This window comes from Solanum lycopersicum, chromosome 7 (genome assembly GCF_036512215.1).
Source record: "Solanum lycopersicum chromosome 7, SLM_r2.1".
In the NCBI taxonomy this organism is placed as follows: domain Eukaryota; kingdom Viridiplantae; phylum Streptophyta; class Magnoliopsida; order Solanales; family Solanaceae; genus Solanum; species Solanum lycopersicum.
In genome coordinates, this window is record NC_090806.1 from 64,703,775 (window position 1) to 64,721,020 (window position 17,246).

The 17,246-nt window shown below is 31.7% G+C and overlaps 1 protein-coding gene across 5 annotated transcripts; it reads right to left on the bottom strand.

The window, feature by feature from the left end:
- Positions 1 to 252: 252 nt before the first annotated feature.
- LOC101248496 (putative E3 ubiquitin-protein ligase RING1a) lies at positions 253 to 7,624 on the bottom strand. Of its 5 annotated transcripts, none has more exons than XM_004243320.5 (12): positions 7,472 to 7,624; positions 6,947 to 7,215; positions 6,761 to 6,800; positions 4,734 to 4,770; positions 4,578 to 4,650; positions 3,080 to 3,161; positions 2,858 to 2,978; positions 2,634 to 2,675; positions 1,396 to 1,920; positions 1,208 to 1,315; positions 635 to 856; positions 253 to 516 (listed from the first exon to the last, which is right to left on the bottom strand). In XM_004243320.5, the coding sequence occupies exons 1-12, from the start codon at positions 7,474 to 7,476 to the stop codon at positions 481 to 483; spliced, it is 1,560 nt and encodes a 519-aa protein (XP_004243368.2). In that variant the 5' UTR covers positions 7,477 to 7,624; the 3' UTR covers positions 253 to 480. The 5 variants fall into 5 exon arrangements, with proteins under 5 accessions (XP_004243368.2, XP_069143179.1, XP_010323746.1 ...); XM_069287078.1 differs by lacking the exon at positions 7,472 to 7,624 and adding an exon at positions 7,337 to 7,391; XM_010325444.4 differs by lacking the exon at positions 4,578 to 4,650 and having other exon boundaries at positions 4,712 to 4,770.
- Positions 7,625 to 17,246: the final 9,622 nt, after the last annotated feature.

Sequence of the window (17,246 nt, forward strand, 5' to 3'; positions counted from 1 at the left end):
CCAATGGATGCTCAAACCACCCATTACTTAACTCTGAGCACACAATCTCAGTAGCAATGTTCATATTAAATATATAACTATTTTAACTCTGAGCACACAATCTCAGTAGCAATGTTCATATTAAATATATAACTATTTTATCCAGCGTTACTAGATATTCCTTGAATTATTTATCCCACCATTTATGGGACAGGGACAACTTATCCTCGGTAGTGAAAGTTGTAAACCTTGGAGAAAAAACAGGGAGAACAATTGGAAAAAGTACAAACATTTTTATGTTTCTGTGAGATATAAAACAGCATGTCAAGGCTTGTAAACAAACCAAAAGTAGAGAAATAAGATAAATTCATTGTCATAGGACAGAACTGAAAACTAAAGAAAGTTCCTAAATGTTGCCCTCCTCCATATGAACGTTCCCCCTGTCCTCGTTTCTCCCCTGCACTCATCTTCTACAAAGCCGCCATATCAGCTGAATGATCATCATACCCCAGAATTCTTGTGCACGTACACAAGGATCTAAAAGAACAGAGAAAAGATTGTTCAGGTGGGACACTAATGGAAACATCAACAAACATTTTTTAAAAGAGTAATCGAAATTGGACTTGATTACGTAATCATTGTTGCTCCAACTCACCAGATTCTTATTTAAACAATAAATGGAACTGATTCCTCCCACAGTATCTTGCCTTTCTAAGCGTTCCAGAGTAATATTGTAACCATCGACAGCTTGAGGTAGCATATTTGATGCATCCATTAAGATTGAATGGTTGATAATGGAGTAGCCAGCAACAGTGTTGACTTTTACAGCCAGTAATTCAACATCTATGGCTTGTGATTTCGTCTCCTGAGCAACAAACTGCACTCAAAATATCATTACAAAAAGTGTAAACTGAGGCAAAATGGAAAAATGAACAGCCAGCAGATTTTATGGAAGCAATTCATAATTTGATAGTTAGAGGCATAACCATAGAAAAATAAACATGCATCATCCTTAGACATCAACGTTAAATGAGAAATGCAAATCCATGTGATCAGCAATAATTGTACAGCACCAAAAATATCAAAATTTGAGGCAGAAAGTTTCTGATCACTTATGCTAATTAGGTCCCTGAGGCCTACATATAACTATGTTTCATATCTACTTTGGACGAGGATAGTAGAAATTATTACTTTTTGCTCTTAATGTATGACGAAAAGGAACTCTTACTTCACAGAGATGTCCGACTGATGTCTTTGGCATGCAGCAGAGATGGGGCTTTTTCAGACCTGGTATCGCTTGTTTGTCTAATGGAATAATCACAAGATGGACATTTAACTGCAAAATAAGAAGAGTGAATTACGGACAAATGATCATTCTTGAATAAGATGAATACGCATGTTAAGAGAATCTATTACCTCATCATCCCTTGCTTGCACACTGTCAAGATAATCAACTAACTTGGTTGTTCGAGTATTACGAGCATTCCTGCTACCACCACTGCCATGTCGAATGTGGCTTCGAACTCCACCTCTTCCCCAAGCAAGTGTTTCAGGCTTCACTGCAGGTCCAGGAGAATTACTTGGGGTGACTCTGGGTAGCTGTACTGCAGTTTCAATGTGTCCACCATCTGGACTCGCGGCTGAAGGAGAAGTTTGGGTGGTCAGAGCTCCTTTGCGCCTCCTATGTTTCCTGAACTTGGTTTGTGTTCCTCGCTCATCCTTAAGGGGTGAATCTTTGATCTCATCATGATCATCATTTTCACTCTCATTTGGATCAGATCGCTCAGGTTCTGTCCCCTGACTGTTTCTTTTTCTTCTTGAATAAGCATGATAGTTGCGAGATGTTCTTTGTGAGGAGGGAGAAGCTATGTCTTTGCCTTTGCGCCTCTTAATTAATGCTTCAGATTGGCGTTGAGATATTTTGGCAATGGATGCTTGAATCTGTCCAACGAAACAAAAAAACATAAGCCATGTACCAAGGTCTGTGTCTCACCCCCAATATATACAGAAGTAACAATCAGAAAATAAAAAATAATATCTACATCTATTTTAATTAACAGATTATTTGCCACAGTTATATTCTACGGGTAAAGCATAAAAGTTAATTGGACTATCGGATATGCATATAAGAACACCTGAAAACACATGTTTCACTAACAATGGTTAGAGAAGCTTCCATTTCATTTTCAGATTCTCTGAACACGAGACTTTTTAAAGTTGATTTAACGTGTTAGTAGAGCATTTGGAGTCGGTCACCAGCAAGTTTAGACCGACAAAATGAGATCTTCATTTTCTGAGAATGCAGGATGTGCTTTGGCCACAGCACAGTGCGTCTTAGTTTCAAAATAAGAGTTTTTTTATAGAATGCAATCTTTTAAATCTTAGTGATAAGGGGGAGAAAACAGAATGTATTACATTGCAAAGAAAACATCATCAACAGACTAAGATCTATTAATTCATAACATCTACCTTCAACATGCATGGACCTGTAATGACTAATAGAACACCTCTATATCTGTGCTCTCTTCCAGTAACAACCTTGAGATATGTATGCTCGCTGTACGCAAAAGAGGATGCACACAAACAAGAAGTACAAACATGCAAACAAATGCACACATTCAAGTATGAGGATTTCAGGTGCTTCTTTAACTAACCTGGTCATTGATTGCTCGTTCCTCTTCAAGAAAGACAAGTTCCTAAACAAGATATTCCACAAATTAGCAGGAGACAAGTCTCATCAAAGGGAAGAGGAAAGGGATACATGCATCTAGTGGTTTTGTATTTCTCTTTTTTCCCTTAGGGCCCTTCTTTTTCTCATTATACAGGCAAGGGAAGGGGATTTTATTTAAGCTGCACAGCATTAAAATTAAGGAAATACCTCTTCTTCATACTTCTCAACATCTGGATATATTGCCTCAATTAAGGTATCAAATCCAGGATCATCTCTCAATGATCGTCGACTAGCACAATGTATGCGACAAGCAGGGCATTCGTTATTCCTGTATAAGGGCGATTACAACAAAATTTATAGTAGTCTTCAGGATATACTTGAGTTCTAAAGACACGTTAAATCACAAAATTAATTTAATGCATTACATACCCTAGTCTCATTGATTTATCAATGCATTCCCTGCAAAAACGGTGTTGGCATCCCATCACAACCCGAGTTCTCTTGATAATACCTGTGCATGCAGTGCAGACACCCAATGGTTAAGAACTGTTGGACTCTCTTATCTTCAACCAACACATACCAAATTAGAAATCAACTCTAGTATTAAGCAGCTGAGATTTACTCTCAAACATGAAAGGCATAAAATGGGTCATGCCAAGGTCTGAAGTGGAACTATAAGCTTGATAGAACAACACGGGGGGGGGAGGGGGGGGGGGGGTTCTGACAGGCAGAAAAAATAGTGGAAAGTTATCCCAGCTTGCAAATGGCGGGACCATTTGGAAGGAAAGGTGTGCAAGATTTTTTGAAGATGTCTAGTAATGTGCAGAAAAACAAGAAATACTACTTATTTTTATTTCATGTTTGGTGTAAAGAAGAACTGGTAAAAGATGTGGATATGCTGATAGGTGTCATAGAACTATGGTAAGAAGAAGAAGGATATAATTTGTGCTTTCTGTACATTTGGATTACAGCACAATCTTTTTTCAGTTTTTCTATAATACTTGTTACCATTCTCCCCCCAAAAAAAACTTTGGTGCAGCTGTGATTGATCGATGTAAGAGCACACCATAGAGACTAAGCAAGAACGCAAAACAAAAACAATTGGCTCCTCATGGTGTATAGGAAAAGGTAAGACCGGGAATACAACTTGGTTATAGAGAAGATTATGGTCATTTTAGTTGTTCGTGAAGTCAACCAAGTCCAAAGGGTAACCAGCTAATACTGACGAAACAAAAGAAAACCAATTGAAACCTGTGCTTGGTGTTAATACTTTTTTTTTTTTTGAGATGTAGTGTTAATACTTTTTCTACTAAGGTATTTGGTAATTTTGCTGTCCCATTCTTGAGCAAAAATCATGAAACACTATCACTTGCTGTTTGAAGAGAAAAAAGAAATACTTTTTAAGATACTGCTGATTAGAGAAGTTCTTATAATGCTCTAGCTGGAACACATGGAAAGGATAAGAAATGTGATTTCTCCCGTGAACTTGCTGAATAATCAAGTAGTATCCAACATTATGACCATTGCATGCACATATATTTGGGAGTTTATCCCTCTGATTAGAACTGAGGTGGAAGACAACTGAACAAGTCACCATGATAAAACTCAGGGGAGGAGGCATAGAAGCATCATAATGAGAAGTTCCCTCGTCATATTATCAGGTTCTTATACATATAATTTACCATAATCGTGAAACTTCAGGGAAACATCAATTGTTTTCCATAATCCTGAATTAAGCTAAAGTCCCCCGCATGGATGCCAACGAATAAAAATAAAGGGGGGATATTTTTAGGAGAAAATTCTTGAAAACGAACTTTTGCATAAAGAGTGAAGTTAAATGGTAAAATCCACAAATATCACAATAATTTTGGATTGAATAACAAAATATAGAACATTTAACAATAGAATGATGTGAAAGCAAATATACCTAGACATATAGGACATTCTAGATCTTTACGAGCTTGAAATAATTGTGCGAGAAAACTTCTCTCATCGAAATCCTAGCAAAAAACTCGAAGCTGTAATTATTCAAATATAATAAAAAAAGAGAATAAAGAATACCTAAGCATATAGGACATTGTACATTGGTGCGAATCTCAGATCGTGACACAGCGATTAACCTGCATGCAGACAAAGACTATAAAGTTACAAAACCGCATCAAATATCCAGAAAAATGGAGATGATGCATCATGCAGATAATTTTAACAAGAGGGTGAATAGAAAGATATTGTCTAGGGAAAAAAATCAGTAAGATCAAAAAGATCTGAATTCTGCAGAATAACTTCTAGAAATTTGTACAGTTCTAATTTTCAGTTCAGCATGCAAGATGACAACCTAATTGAGCATCATGTAATTCATTCTCATAAATTTTACAGTATGGGAAAACCTGCATGTTAAGTAGTGACTTTATATTGGTGAAAGGTAAAGCCTGCATAACTTGGATCTGTTATGGAACCATCTTGGATTGAGAATCGTGTACTCTGTAGAAGCTTTTCCTTTTCCCTTTCAGATTTTATACATTTTCCTTTTCCCTTTCAGATTTTATACATTTTAATCTGACGATTGAAAAGCATAGGAAAATGAAGTTGCCACCAGGAGAACCCAGGGCCAGGCAAAATCCCTACCCGACCATTATCAATTTCACAACCAGCTAAACTACTGATCCTGAATATTTCTATAGCAAGAGACTGAAGAATTTTTTAGAATGGTGATTCAAGTTTAAAGAAAATGCACACCAATATATGAGATCAGACTTGAGAAAAAGACAAAAAGAATGATGCAATCAAATAGTCTCCTACACCTCAAAGACAACAAACCAAGAAAGTTGGAAATTCATTAAGTACACTTCTTAATAACTGTAGAAAAGGTTCCATTGAGCTAAAAATTGCCAAAAGTTACTTCTTTTATTCCTTTGCAGCAACAACTGCTTAAAGGGATCTTCCAGGGTCAAGGGCCAAAAGGTGATGCTGCTAACCACGGGCCAATGGAAACACTCACAGGAAATGTTAACAATAAAATAATGTGCTACCTTATACTTTATAGTAATCATCTAGCATCACTGGTTTTTCATTACTAAGTTGACATGACAAAAGTTAACAAGTTATTTTATTGCGAAAATACAAGGAATCTTGAACTAGTAACTCCCACTGCAAAACTAAAAGACTTCTGTTAAGTCCGATTGCAGTTATCAAGGATGTTGAGACAGTTAATTCCCGTCACTACAAGATATATATACTTTTCAATAAGATAGCTTACATATACTAGATACAACTTTGTTGGTCATGTTGACATCACGATAGCACAAACCTGACCACATATTTCATGAATAACTCTATCATTAAGCATTATGTAAGTCATACTCACAACTCACAAGTCTTACAGCAAGGAAAAAAATGATTCCCTGCATGTATGGGCGAAAATTCTATCCTGCATGGGCTTGTCCAGAGATATAATAGGATAACAACTATACCAACCTGGAAGATCGAGACTAACTTTAAAGATAGTACTTACATCCTTATAATCTTTAAGGTAGTCTTTATATTTGAAAGAAGTTTGGTTAAACGAAAATTTCTGGTTTACACCACCGCATGCCCTCACTCTTTGGGCAAGTTCTAGATATATGAATGGAGAATACAAGTAAATGTGAATTTAGAGCATCATGCAATGCAATGCATATCAAAAAAGGGTAAAACGTAAGTTATAAAGATGGATTCTTTATAACTCAAAGGCAATACCCCAATAGCATTTCCAAATTCACAATCAATCTACTTATAGAAAAAGTCCTCCGAGAAGCTCAGATATTAAAACTAACGAACGCATGCAGAAATGATCACTTGCGCATTAAATCAAGCAGCATGAGTGCATTAGAAACTTGGCCAAACTCCAAACTCCAAAGCAAGAATCCAATCACTCAAACAAAGTTTAAAAGTAGAAATTCTGCATACATCAATCTGCCGTTGCTCAAAAGAAGAACTATTTGGGTCGACCCAGAAAACGAAAACACGTCATCTGAACTCAAACCCATTAAAGAAAAAGATCAAAAAGTAGCAAACCCAGAAGTAAAAAAGCACGAAATTAAACATGCAGATGAAAAAAAACAGAGAAATTACTCATCAAAGGCTTCTGGGTCAGTGCCACTTCCATCAGAATCTGCAAAAATCAAACCAATCAAATCATTAAACATCAAAAAAAAAAAAGAAAAAAATCAATGCACCGTAACAGAACAAACACACATTCATTCATATAACAGAGATTTGGAATTTTGGGTACACATATAAAGTGTTTAGATACGTAACCATCATCAGAAGATTGCTTTTTCCCCTCTCGATCATCCCCATCCCCATCCCCATCATCATCCTGGGTTTGTTCTTGCTCATCTTCCTCCTCTTCCTCAACTTGTTGTTGTTCCTCTTCCATAGCTCGCCTGGATTGTTTCCGGCGACGGTGCTGCTGCTGCTGCTGCTGCTGTTGCTCTGGCGAGTTCTCATCATCCTCATCGTTGTTGTCATCATCTTGATAATTCGATAAAAATCGTTTCTGCGCTGGCATTTTTCCTTGAGCACCGCTACAGAAAAAAAGGCAAAGCTTTTACTGAATGTGTTGGCTTTATTTGTTGTTTACAATTGAGAGAAGCATAAAGAGTTGTAAATTTGATGAAAGCAATAAGCTTTTTGTTCACTTTGTACCAAAAAAAAGAGAGAGAAAGAGAAAGAGGGCTCAGTGAAGAAGAGAAGTGGACTTGAGATGAGAAATATTCAGCTATACCTTTGTAATTAAATACACAAATTTCTTACAATTTTGTAACACTTCTTCTTCCTTACCTCATTATTATTTTTCCTTTTGCTGTTCCAGGTCGGAACAGCGATGGAGTCAAGATTTGAAGCTTATGAATACAGAATATGCTAGTTAGTCACTTGGTGCTATATATAGGATTTGAGTAAAGCTTATTGGATTTATCGAATAGTATATATAAATGTTTGAATCTACGTCAAGAAAGTCTATTTTTATAAACGGTTTGTTTGTCTTTCGAACAATGTCAGAAGTAATTTTAATATTTTACGAAAAGAGAAAATAGTTTGCGTGTGTTAAACAGTGTATAGAGAGTGTTAGGTGGGCTTTAACTCTCGAAACGCTCACCTTTTTTGTTCTTTTTTATAATTTGAAAACGACGTCGTCGGGAGTATTTGTATTCACATGAGAAGATGCTACTGTTTTAAATATATTTTAATGACAGATGTTAGTAGTTAATTCGGATCTGACGTCAATATATAAATTATACATTTCTCATAAATGGATTGACCGAATTTGAAAAAAGGGGTAGGCGCATTCACTATGTTCACACTTTTATTTTTTGACAATAATTTTGAATAAGATACGTGTAACGACCTGACCCGATCGCTATGAATAAGGCAATAGTGAAAGAATTTTGGCCAGAAAACTTTTAGGTAGTGACTTAAAATATTCGGCCAGGCCAGCCTTAAACGGAATTTAGGTTAGGTTGTGATTGCATATTTTTTATTTTTATATGTATGCATGTCTACTGCTTTGTAGTATTATTTGTGCAATGCGTGATAGGGAGACATATGCAATGACATCGTGTAAGTAATCTCATGCAATTAACTTGTTATTGTGATTATGATTTTCAAGTGGTATTGTTCATTGTGCTATGTGATTGTGCATGATTGTTTCTGATAGTTGGTGATTGTTGGTTGTTTCGGGTACCATGTCGGTACATTAACTATGAATGGCTCGAGGTACACGCCAGTACACTAACAATTTGAATTTGAATTTTGATTCTATAAGAGGATCATGTATGTGATTGTGGTTCCATTAAAGAATCAAGAGTTTATATTTGTGATTATATGGGACATGCATCAGGTATATTGTTGTTTCATGACATTTGATTGAGAGCCTACGTAGTTTGATATTTGTTATATCTATTGTATAGTGTCACTGCTTCGTAGTGAACCGTTTGATTTCATATTTTGGACTAGTCACGTGATCCTATCAATAGACTGTGATTTGTGTAATGACATTGCATGTGTTCTTTTCCTTGTTGAGTACAGGGCATCCTCCAACGGCTGACTCAAGACCTAAGTTGAGGGGTATTTGATTCTGAATCTAACGATGATCTACATCTTTCAGGTTGCTATAAATTCCTCTAGCTTTCTTGTCCATCATGTCGGACACACTTTAAACTTTAGTTATGTTTAGTTTCGGGGTTGCATACCCCGACCACTTGACTGATTAGAGTTTTGGTATGGTGACTTTCAGCTCTGATGGATTATTCATGAGCTAAATGTTTCTGGCTATTGGGTTGGATTTATGGCGACACATTTTTTTAGTTAACTAAATTGTTTCTTTTATTTTATGACGATAAAACTTGATTTTAAAAATAGTGTTGGGTTGGTCTTTGGTTCTCCCATCAGGTAATTCAGTGTGGATGTCACTCACGACTATTGGAGACGAGACAGTCTGTGTGTATTCTATCATTTTCATATCCTACTTGTAAAATTATACATTATTATTGTAGAGTAGTCTTAGTGAAGTCATATTTTAAAGTTTACAGGTCACTTGCTGAGTTAAACATTTATATATATATGATCGATCTCTTAATATAAGCATAATGTTTATAGTAAAAATTATTGGGTTCATTGGAATCAATATTTCATATTGTAATTCTATCTCGAAACATAGATATTTGAAAATCTACGGCAAGAAATTCTCCTTTTTTTCTAAAGATTTTTTTTTTTATAAATCTTTTGAACAATGTCATAAGTAATTCAAACGTTCTCTAAAGATATAAGATGAAATTTATTCTCGAGACACTCTTTTATTTTATTTTGCAATCAACTTGAAAATCACATCATTTAAAGGGAAAAATGCATAAGCATCCTTCCATCGCAACCTATGCCCGAATTTCCAAATACACACTTATACTATACTAAGGTTTCATTATCCCCCCCCCCCCCTTCCGAAAGTTATTTTATAAATAATTTTTTGGCCTACGTGGCACTAGTTTGGAAAAAAAATGTCAACACGCACTGGGCCCACAAGATAGTGCCACGTAGGCAGAAAAGGATTAGAAATTATTTATAAAATAAGTTCAGGAGGGATATAAAATCTTAGTATAGTATAAATGTGTCTCTAAGGTTTCGAACATAGGTTGAGAAAATACTTGTACATTATCCCTCATTTAAAGTATATTATGTTCACACGAAATAATATAGTTACTTTCAATATTTTTCAATAATAGATATACTAGTTAGAATTTGGTGTCAAACACATGCACAAAATTATGTCTCTTTTTTATAAATGGATAAAACGTATCTAAAACATAAATAGACACATTCACTATTTTCACACTTTTTGACAATTGACAAATATAAACATATTGGGTTTTAAAATCTTGAATTTCACATCATATATACAACTTCAATTTTTTTTAAAATAAATTTCATGATATCAAAATAATTTCATATTGTGGGCAAGCATATAGCTAGAGCCTAGGAATATTACTTTAAAATTGAATTACATGATCATATACACAATATTATGTACTTGGAAATTTTTTAATTAAGCTTTTGATATATGATATCATCTATTAATTGCATGCATCACAAATATTACTTTTTGTTTAAATTAGTCAACTTTGATAGTAAAATTAGTTCATTTGTCCTCTGTTATTTTCCATGCAACATCAATCTAAAAGTATAGAGAAAATATAGTCAACCTACATACTTATATAATAATGTTGTTATTGTCTCTATAATTTTTTGTTCCTATAATAAACTATTGTTATAAAGAAAACACATATATATATTATAATCACCTTTTAATCGTATCAAAACATATTCAGAACTTAAATTTTGTGAGTTTTGAATTTGTTATTAAATTCATAATTTGTATTTTTTTTTAAAAAAAAATCCTTTATCATATTAAAATTGAGATGCCATTAAACTCCAAAGCTAATTTTTTTAAAATGTTCTTTTAATAATTTATTCTTATATTAATAATAACAATAGTAATTAAATAAAAATCTAAAAAAAATTATTGATAAAAGGTGCCATCCATTATTAAGGGATGCATTTATTTTTTAAAAAGGTGTGGTGATTTATTTTTTTCAGTTGCTTATAAATATACAAATCATAGGCAATTTTTCAAGAACATTGAAAATAATTCCAGCGTCAACTTTTTCTTTTAATAATAATTTGTTCCTTTGTACTACTTTTTTTCCTTTCTTCACGACATCAAACACAATATTTTTTTAGTAAAAAAAATACTTTTGCATGTCTATTAGTTACTTTTATCCAGGGGCGAAGCAAAGGGGTTCGGACGAATCTATTCATTTTTTTGCAGATTTTATATTCGTATCAAAATATCAAATAAAATGTACATATAAATTTCTTGGGGACCTTTATAGCATAATGAAACGGGTGGCCCAGTGGTCTCCAAGCACCTAGTGAAGTCTTTAATTTAAACATACGCTTTTTTATCGGTTCGAATCTCACTCTCGACACTATGTTTTTGGAATTAATTTCAGAAAAAAACTTTGAATTTTTTAAATAGAAAATTGGCAGATGATAATTTATATTTTTGAGAAAAAAATTCTACTAAGACATTCAAAAAAATTTAACCAAATATATATTTTAACCCCGATTTACTTTCAAAAGAGGTTTAACTTTTACTGTTGATTTTATTGCTATCATTCGATCTTTATCCCTCGATATGTACTATGTACTCTTGCCTCTCCTTTTTCATTTTTTTCTTATTTGTTTGCTTTTACACGGTAGAATTACCTATTCAAAATTAATTTTTAATATTTCCTAGGGTTATCTCATGTATCGATAATTAATTATAGTGAATAATTGTTATTTGCTTTTCGAAATTTAACTTTTGAATGTAGTAACGGTCACAATAAAACTAATAAAATATATATTTTAGGTGCAAAAATATTAATGGTGAGTTTAATATTTTTTTTCACTTAAAATAGTATTCTAGATTATAATAAAAATGTTTGAAATTTATATTTTAAAAATTATTATCTTTTATCAACAATATTTTAGAACTTTAAAATAAATTACTAACTCTTCATATTATTAAAATAAGTTTTAGAATGACAATATCTAAGGTAATGTTTTCAAACATGACAAATATCTCATTAACGTAATTTGTGTTTTACGATTTTTCTATCAATTTTAGAACCCACAAGTCTGGAATTCTGATTCGCCTCTGCTTTTATCCCTCTCGCTTTTTCATCTTTTTGTTTTCTTAGTGATCGAGATTTATACTTTTGACTTTTAAGAATAATTTACATTTCCGATTTCACTTATAAAACTATGCATTGCTGTTGTTGTTGTTGCGTAGTCATACCGGAGTCACATTTTGAAGTTTTAGGGTATAGTTTGTTAGTATTGAGATCGTAATTAGATATTTTTATATATTTGATGAATTTTCATAATATAAATATAATATATAAAGCAAAATAATATTAGATTTGTTCGTTTGATACTGTAATTGTACCCCAAAGTGTAGATATTGAAAATCTACAGTAAAAAAAATATTTTTATGGACCTTTTTTTTTTTAAATAATGTCATTAGTATTTCTAATATTTTCGAAATATATAAGATGGGATTTTTATTTTTGTTATTGTTCATCAACTGACGTGGTTGCTTACAGTAAAATTGTTCACACAAAAAAATTTAAATTTATCTTTTAATGATGAATGTATTTATTAATTAGATGTTGTATATAAAATTATGCATTTTTGTTATAAATGGATAAAATAAATCTAAAGCGGGAACAAATACATTTACTATTTTCACTCTTTTGATAATTAACACATAAAAAAGTTAAGGTGTCTAAATAAAATTTTGAAATTTATATGTGTATTCAACCTTTGAAGAAAATCAAATTATATTTTCATATTTAATTATCTACCCAAAATTATATTTTAATAATATTTATGTTATTTTTTTAATATTACATAATACATTTTAACAATCACGAGCAATATATGTGTTAAAAAAATAGTTACTATATATAATCATAAATCAGTGAAGAATAGGAGAGGAAAAAAAAAGATAAGAGAAGTGATCTTGGGATGATAAAATATTTCACTGTTTTTTTATTAAATACATAATTCTTACAATTTTGCAACACTTCGTCTTTCTTTTCTCATTATTATTTTTTCTTTGCTATGAAAGGGACATAGCTGCTTGTTAGAATCGAAATTTAAAGTTTATAGATACAAAATATGATAGTCACTAAGTTTTATATATAAAGTTTAGCAAGTTTATTGAATTCATCATTGTATATATTTGATCCATTTCTATGTAGATGTCTTTTATTACGAAGGGTTTTTTGTCTTTTGAATAATGTAAGATGCAGTTTTAATGTTTTCCAAAAAGAGAATGTATTTTGTGTATGTTAAACAATGGTATAGCGAGTATAAGATGGATTTAACTCTGGAAACGCTCACCTTTTTTGTTCTTTTTTTATAATTTAAAAACGATGTCGCTTTGAGTATTTGTATTCACACGAGAAAATGTTATTATTTTCAATTAATACCTTTTTATTATATATTGATAGTATTAGTATTGTTTTATAATATTTCATACCACATAACTCGAGATTAACGTGCAATATATATGTAAAAAAAATTAGTGTCATATATAATTATAATTTTTTGAATTAACGTGTTTACAATTAATCTATATGCATTCAATGAATCACCATCTAATACAAATGTTTAACATAAGTAAAATTTAATGAATTCATATGAACTCATAATTAATTTTAATATTACTTTGTCCTCGTGTTTAATTTTAATATTACTTTGTCCTCGTGGGTGAGAATTTAACATTTCACTCTTCGTTGTGGGCATGGTGATGGTGGAGCATCCATGAAGGCATGAGGTATTATAACCATAGATTTTCAAATATTTTTTGACAAATATTATTTGAGTAAAAATTTGAGTAAAATTTCACTATGTATTTGTTATATAATATTTAGAAAACTTAATTCATGTTTTAGAAAAAAATATGATTTATACACATAAATTTTTTTAACTATCAAAATTAATGATAAATTTATAATACAAGTCAATTGACTCTTCGTTGCAACAAGTAACAAGTAGTGTCCATATAACTAAAACAATGTGGCAGTTTGGAGTGAGTGCAACAAGTATCATTCCATTTATCGTGAAGTAATCAAAACACATGATTTTGTTACCCTGAGTTGATTTTCCATCTTTTTCATCAACAATCATATCATCACTTTGTTGTTCATGTAAGAAAATATATAAGAAATACACAATTTCTTACAATTTTGTAACACTTCTTCTTCCTTACCTCATTATTATTTTTCCTTTTGCTATTCCAGGTCGGAACAGCACGGTGGAGTCAAGATTTGAAGCTTATGAATACTGAATATGTTAGTCACTTGGTGCTATATCTAGGATTTGAGTAAAGCTTATTGGATTTATCGAATAGTATATAGAGATGTTTGAATCTACATCAAGAAAGTCTATTTTTACAAACGGTTTGTTTGTCTTTCGAATAATGTCAGAAGTAATTTTAACATTTTACGAAAAGAAAAAATAGTTTGCGTGTGTTAAATAGTGTATAGAGAGTGTTAGGTGGGCTTTAACTCTCGAAACGCTCACCTTTTTTGTTCTTTTTTTACAATTTGAAAACGTCGTCGTCGTGAGTATTTGCATTCACACGAGAAGATGCTACTGTTTTTAATATATTTTAATGACAGATGTTAGTAGTTAATTCGGATCTGACGTCAATATATAAATTATACATTTCTCATAAATGGATTGACCGAATTTGAAAAAAGGGATAGGCGCATTCACTATGTTCACACTTTTATTACTGGACAATAATTTTGAATAATATACGTGTAACGACCTGACCCGATCGCTATGAATAAGCCAATAGTGAAAGAATTTTGGCCAGAAAACATTTTAGGTAGTGACTTAAAATATTCGGTCAGGCTAGCCTCAAACGAAATCTAGGTTAGGTTGTGATTGCATATTTTTTGTTTATGTATGTATGCATGTCTACTGCTTTGTAGTATCATTTATGCAATGCGTGGTAGGGAGACATATGCAATGACATCGTGTAGGTAATCTCATGCAATTAACTTGTTATTGTAACTTATGATTTAATCAAGTGGTATTGTTCATTGTGCTATGTGATTGTGCATGATTATTTGTGATTGTTGGTTGTTTCGGGTACCATGTCGGCACACTAACTATGAATGGCTCGAGGTACACGCCAACACACTAACAATTTGGGTTTGAATTTTGATTCTATGAGAGGATCAGGTATGTGATTGTGGTTCCATTAAAGAATCAAGAGTTTGCATTTGTGATTATGTGGGACATGCATCAGGTATATTTGGGTTTGAATTTTGATTCATACACATAAGTTTTTTAAACTATCAAAATTAATCATAAGTTTATAATACAAATCAATTGACTCTTCGTTGCAACAAGTAACAAGTAATGTTTCATGACACTAAAACAATATGGTAGTTTAAAGTGAGTGCATCAAGTATCATTCAATTTATCGCGAAGTAGTCAAAACACATGAGTTTGTTACCCTGAGTTGATTTTTCATCATTTTCATCAACAATCTTATCATCACGAATATTTTATCACTAATTTGTTGTTCATGTAAGAAAATATGTAATGCAACGCAAACAACTACTATATAGGGCGTTTTTGCAAAATATAAAAATTTGGGGTAAATTTTAATTTTTAAAAGATCCCAAATAATGAATTTTATCTCAAATACTAGAAAAAACTAGAATTTAAAATTTTGAGATATTTGTCAATAATGACAAATTTTATGGACAAAGCTTATTTGTCAAATTTTTTCTCAAATATTATTTGGGAAATCAATAGTCAGATGGGTCCTAAATGACCAGAAAATTTGGCCAGAATTTAACTTGAATTTTAAAAAAATAGTAATATTTTTTATTTTAAAATAAATTGATCTTACTTTTATTTTTTTAATTAAAAGGTATTAAAGTTAAAAAGGTAAAAATGTTCAAAAAGGTAAAATACTATTCTAGCCAAATTCTAACCAAATTTTCAAATTTTTTCAATCTTTTTTCTCATAATTTATTTTATATTCACGTGTCTTTATTTAATTCGTTATTTGCACGTGTCATTGATGAGAGTGTTCTATATTCATTACATATTTGTTCGAGTGAACGAAAAGTGTTGAAACAACACAACCAAGTCCTACTACGAATATTTAAATGATACGTCTCTAAATTGAGATATCTAAAGTGACACTTCGTGTCAATTTTTAAATATATATTTATGTGTTTTGCCTTCAATCTTGAATTTTGCCTCCTTATAATTGATGAGACATTCGCTTAAATTTTGATATACTCGAGTTTCATGATTGTATAAAAATGTAATTTTACAAAATTTTAAGAACTTATTGATTATATTGAAGCAGGATGAACCTACACATTTGTCTAATAAGAATTAATTGACACTCTTTCATCAAAAAATAATCAATTAACACTCTTTCATCAAAAAATAATATTCTATATAAATACGACAAAGTTAATATATATCAAACTCTATTCTAAAGTGAATAAAGAAATTAAAGCATGGATATCTAATGGTCACCAATTCCAATAAAATAGTCCATATAGTTAATATGATTATATATTACTCCCATAAAACTTACAAACACAAATTAACTTAACAATTATAGGAGCATATCTTTTTAAAACTTCTTACAATACATCTACAAAAACACAATATAAAATTGAAGTCCATAGTTCATCATTCCCCACCTCTCTAACCTTGCATATAACATTTATATATACTAATAACTTCAGAGTTATCGCGATCGCAATAAATCCTATGTCCTATTACAAGTACATGTAATATAACAACATTTAACAATTTTAAAAATACTTTATTGTACTTAATTATCACCAGATGGTAAGTGAATGATGATTATTGTTTTAGAAACAGATTTATGACAGAAGAGAGAGAGCAAATTACTATATAAAATATGTTTTTTTTTCAACGTAAGTGAAAGTTTTTGTGAGTTGGATTTTCTTGGATAGATATATGAATTCGGTCTGCAGATGATGATGAAGATGATGACGATGATGTACTCTTTCTTCGCCTTTCGTTGTGTCCAGCCAAACGTCTCCGGCAACTCCTTTTCGATTCATCAAATTCCGTCAGCTCATGAAATCTACGTACAATTAATTTTACAAAAAATGATCAAAAATACCCCTCAACTTTTGTTTTATTGGTTAGACTCTAATTTTTACATTTGACCAAACAATAGCTAGTTAAGAGTAGTACTATGTGTGTTCAAACTTTGATATGACCAAACAAAATTCACATTTTACAAAAGGTTGATGAGAAATAGTGGGTCACGTTCATCTGGTTCTACTACTATATTAAGGGCCCAATCACACTAGTTATATATGTATCTATAACACACGCAAATTATTATTTTCGAAAAACTAGTCAGAAGGTAAATAATAAGTTTTTAATAGCTTGTCTCGTCACGAAGTTACTACAGATTTTCTATAGGACAAAC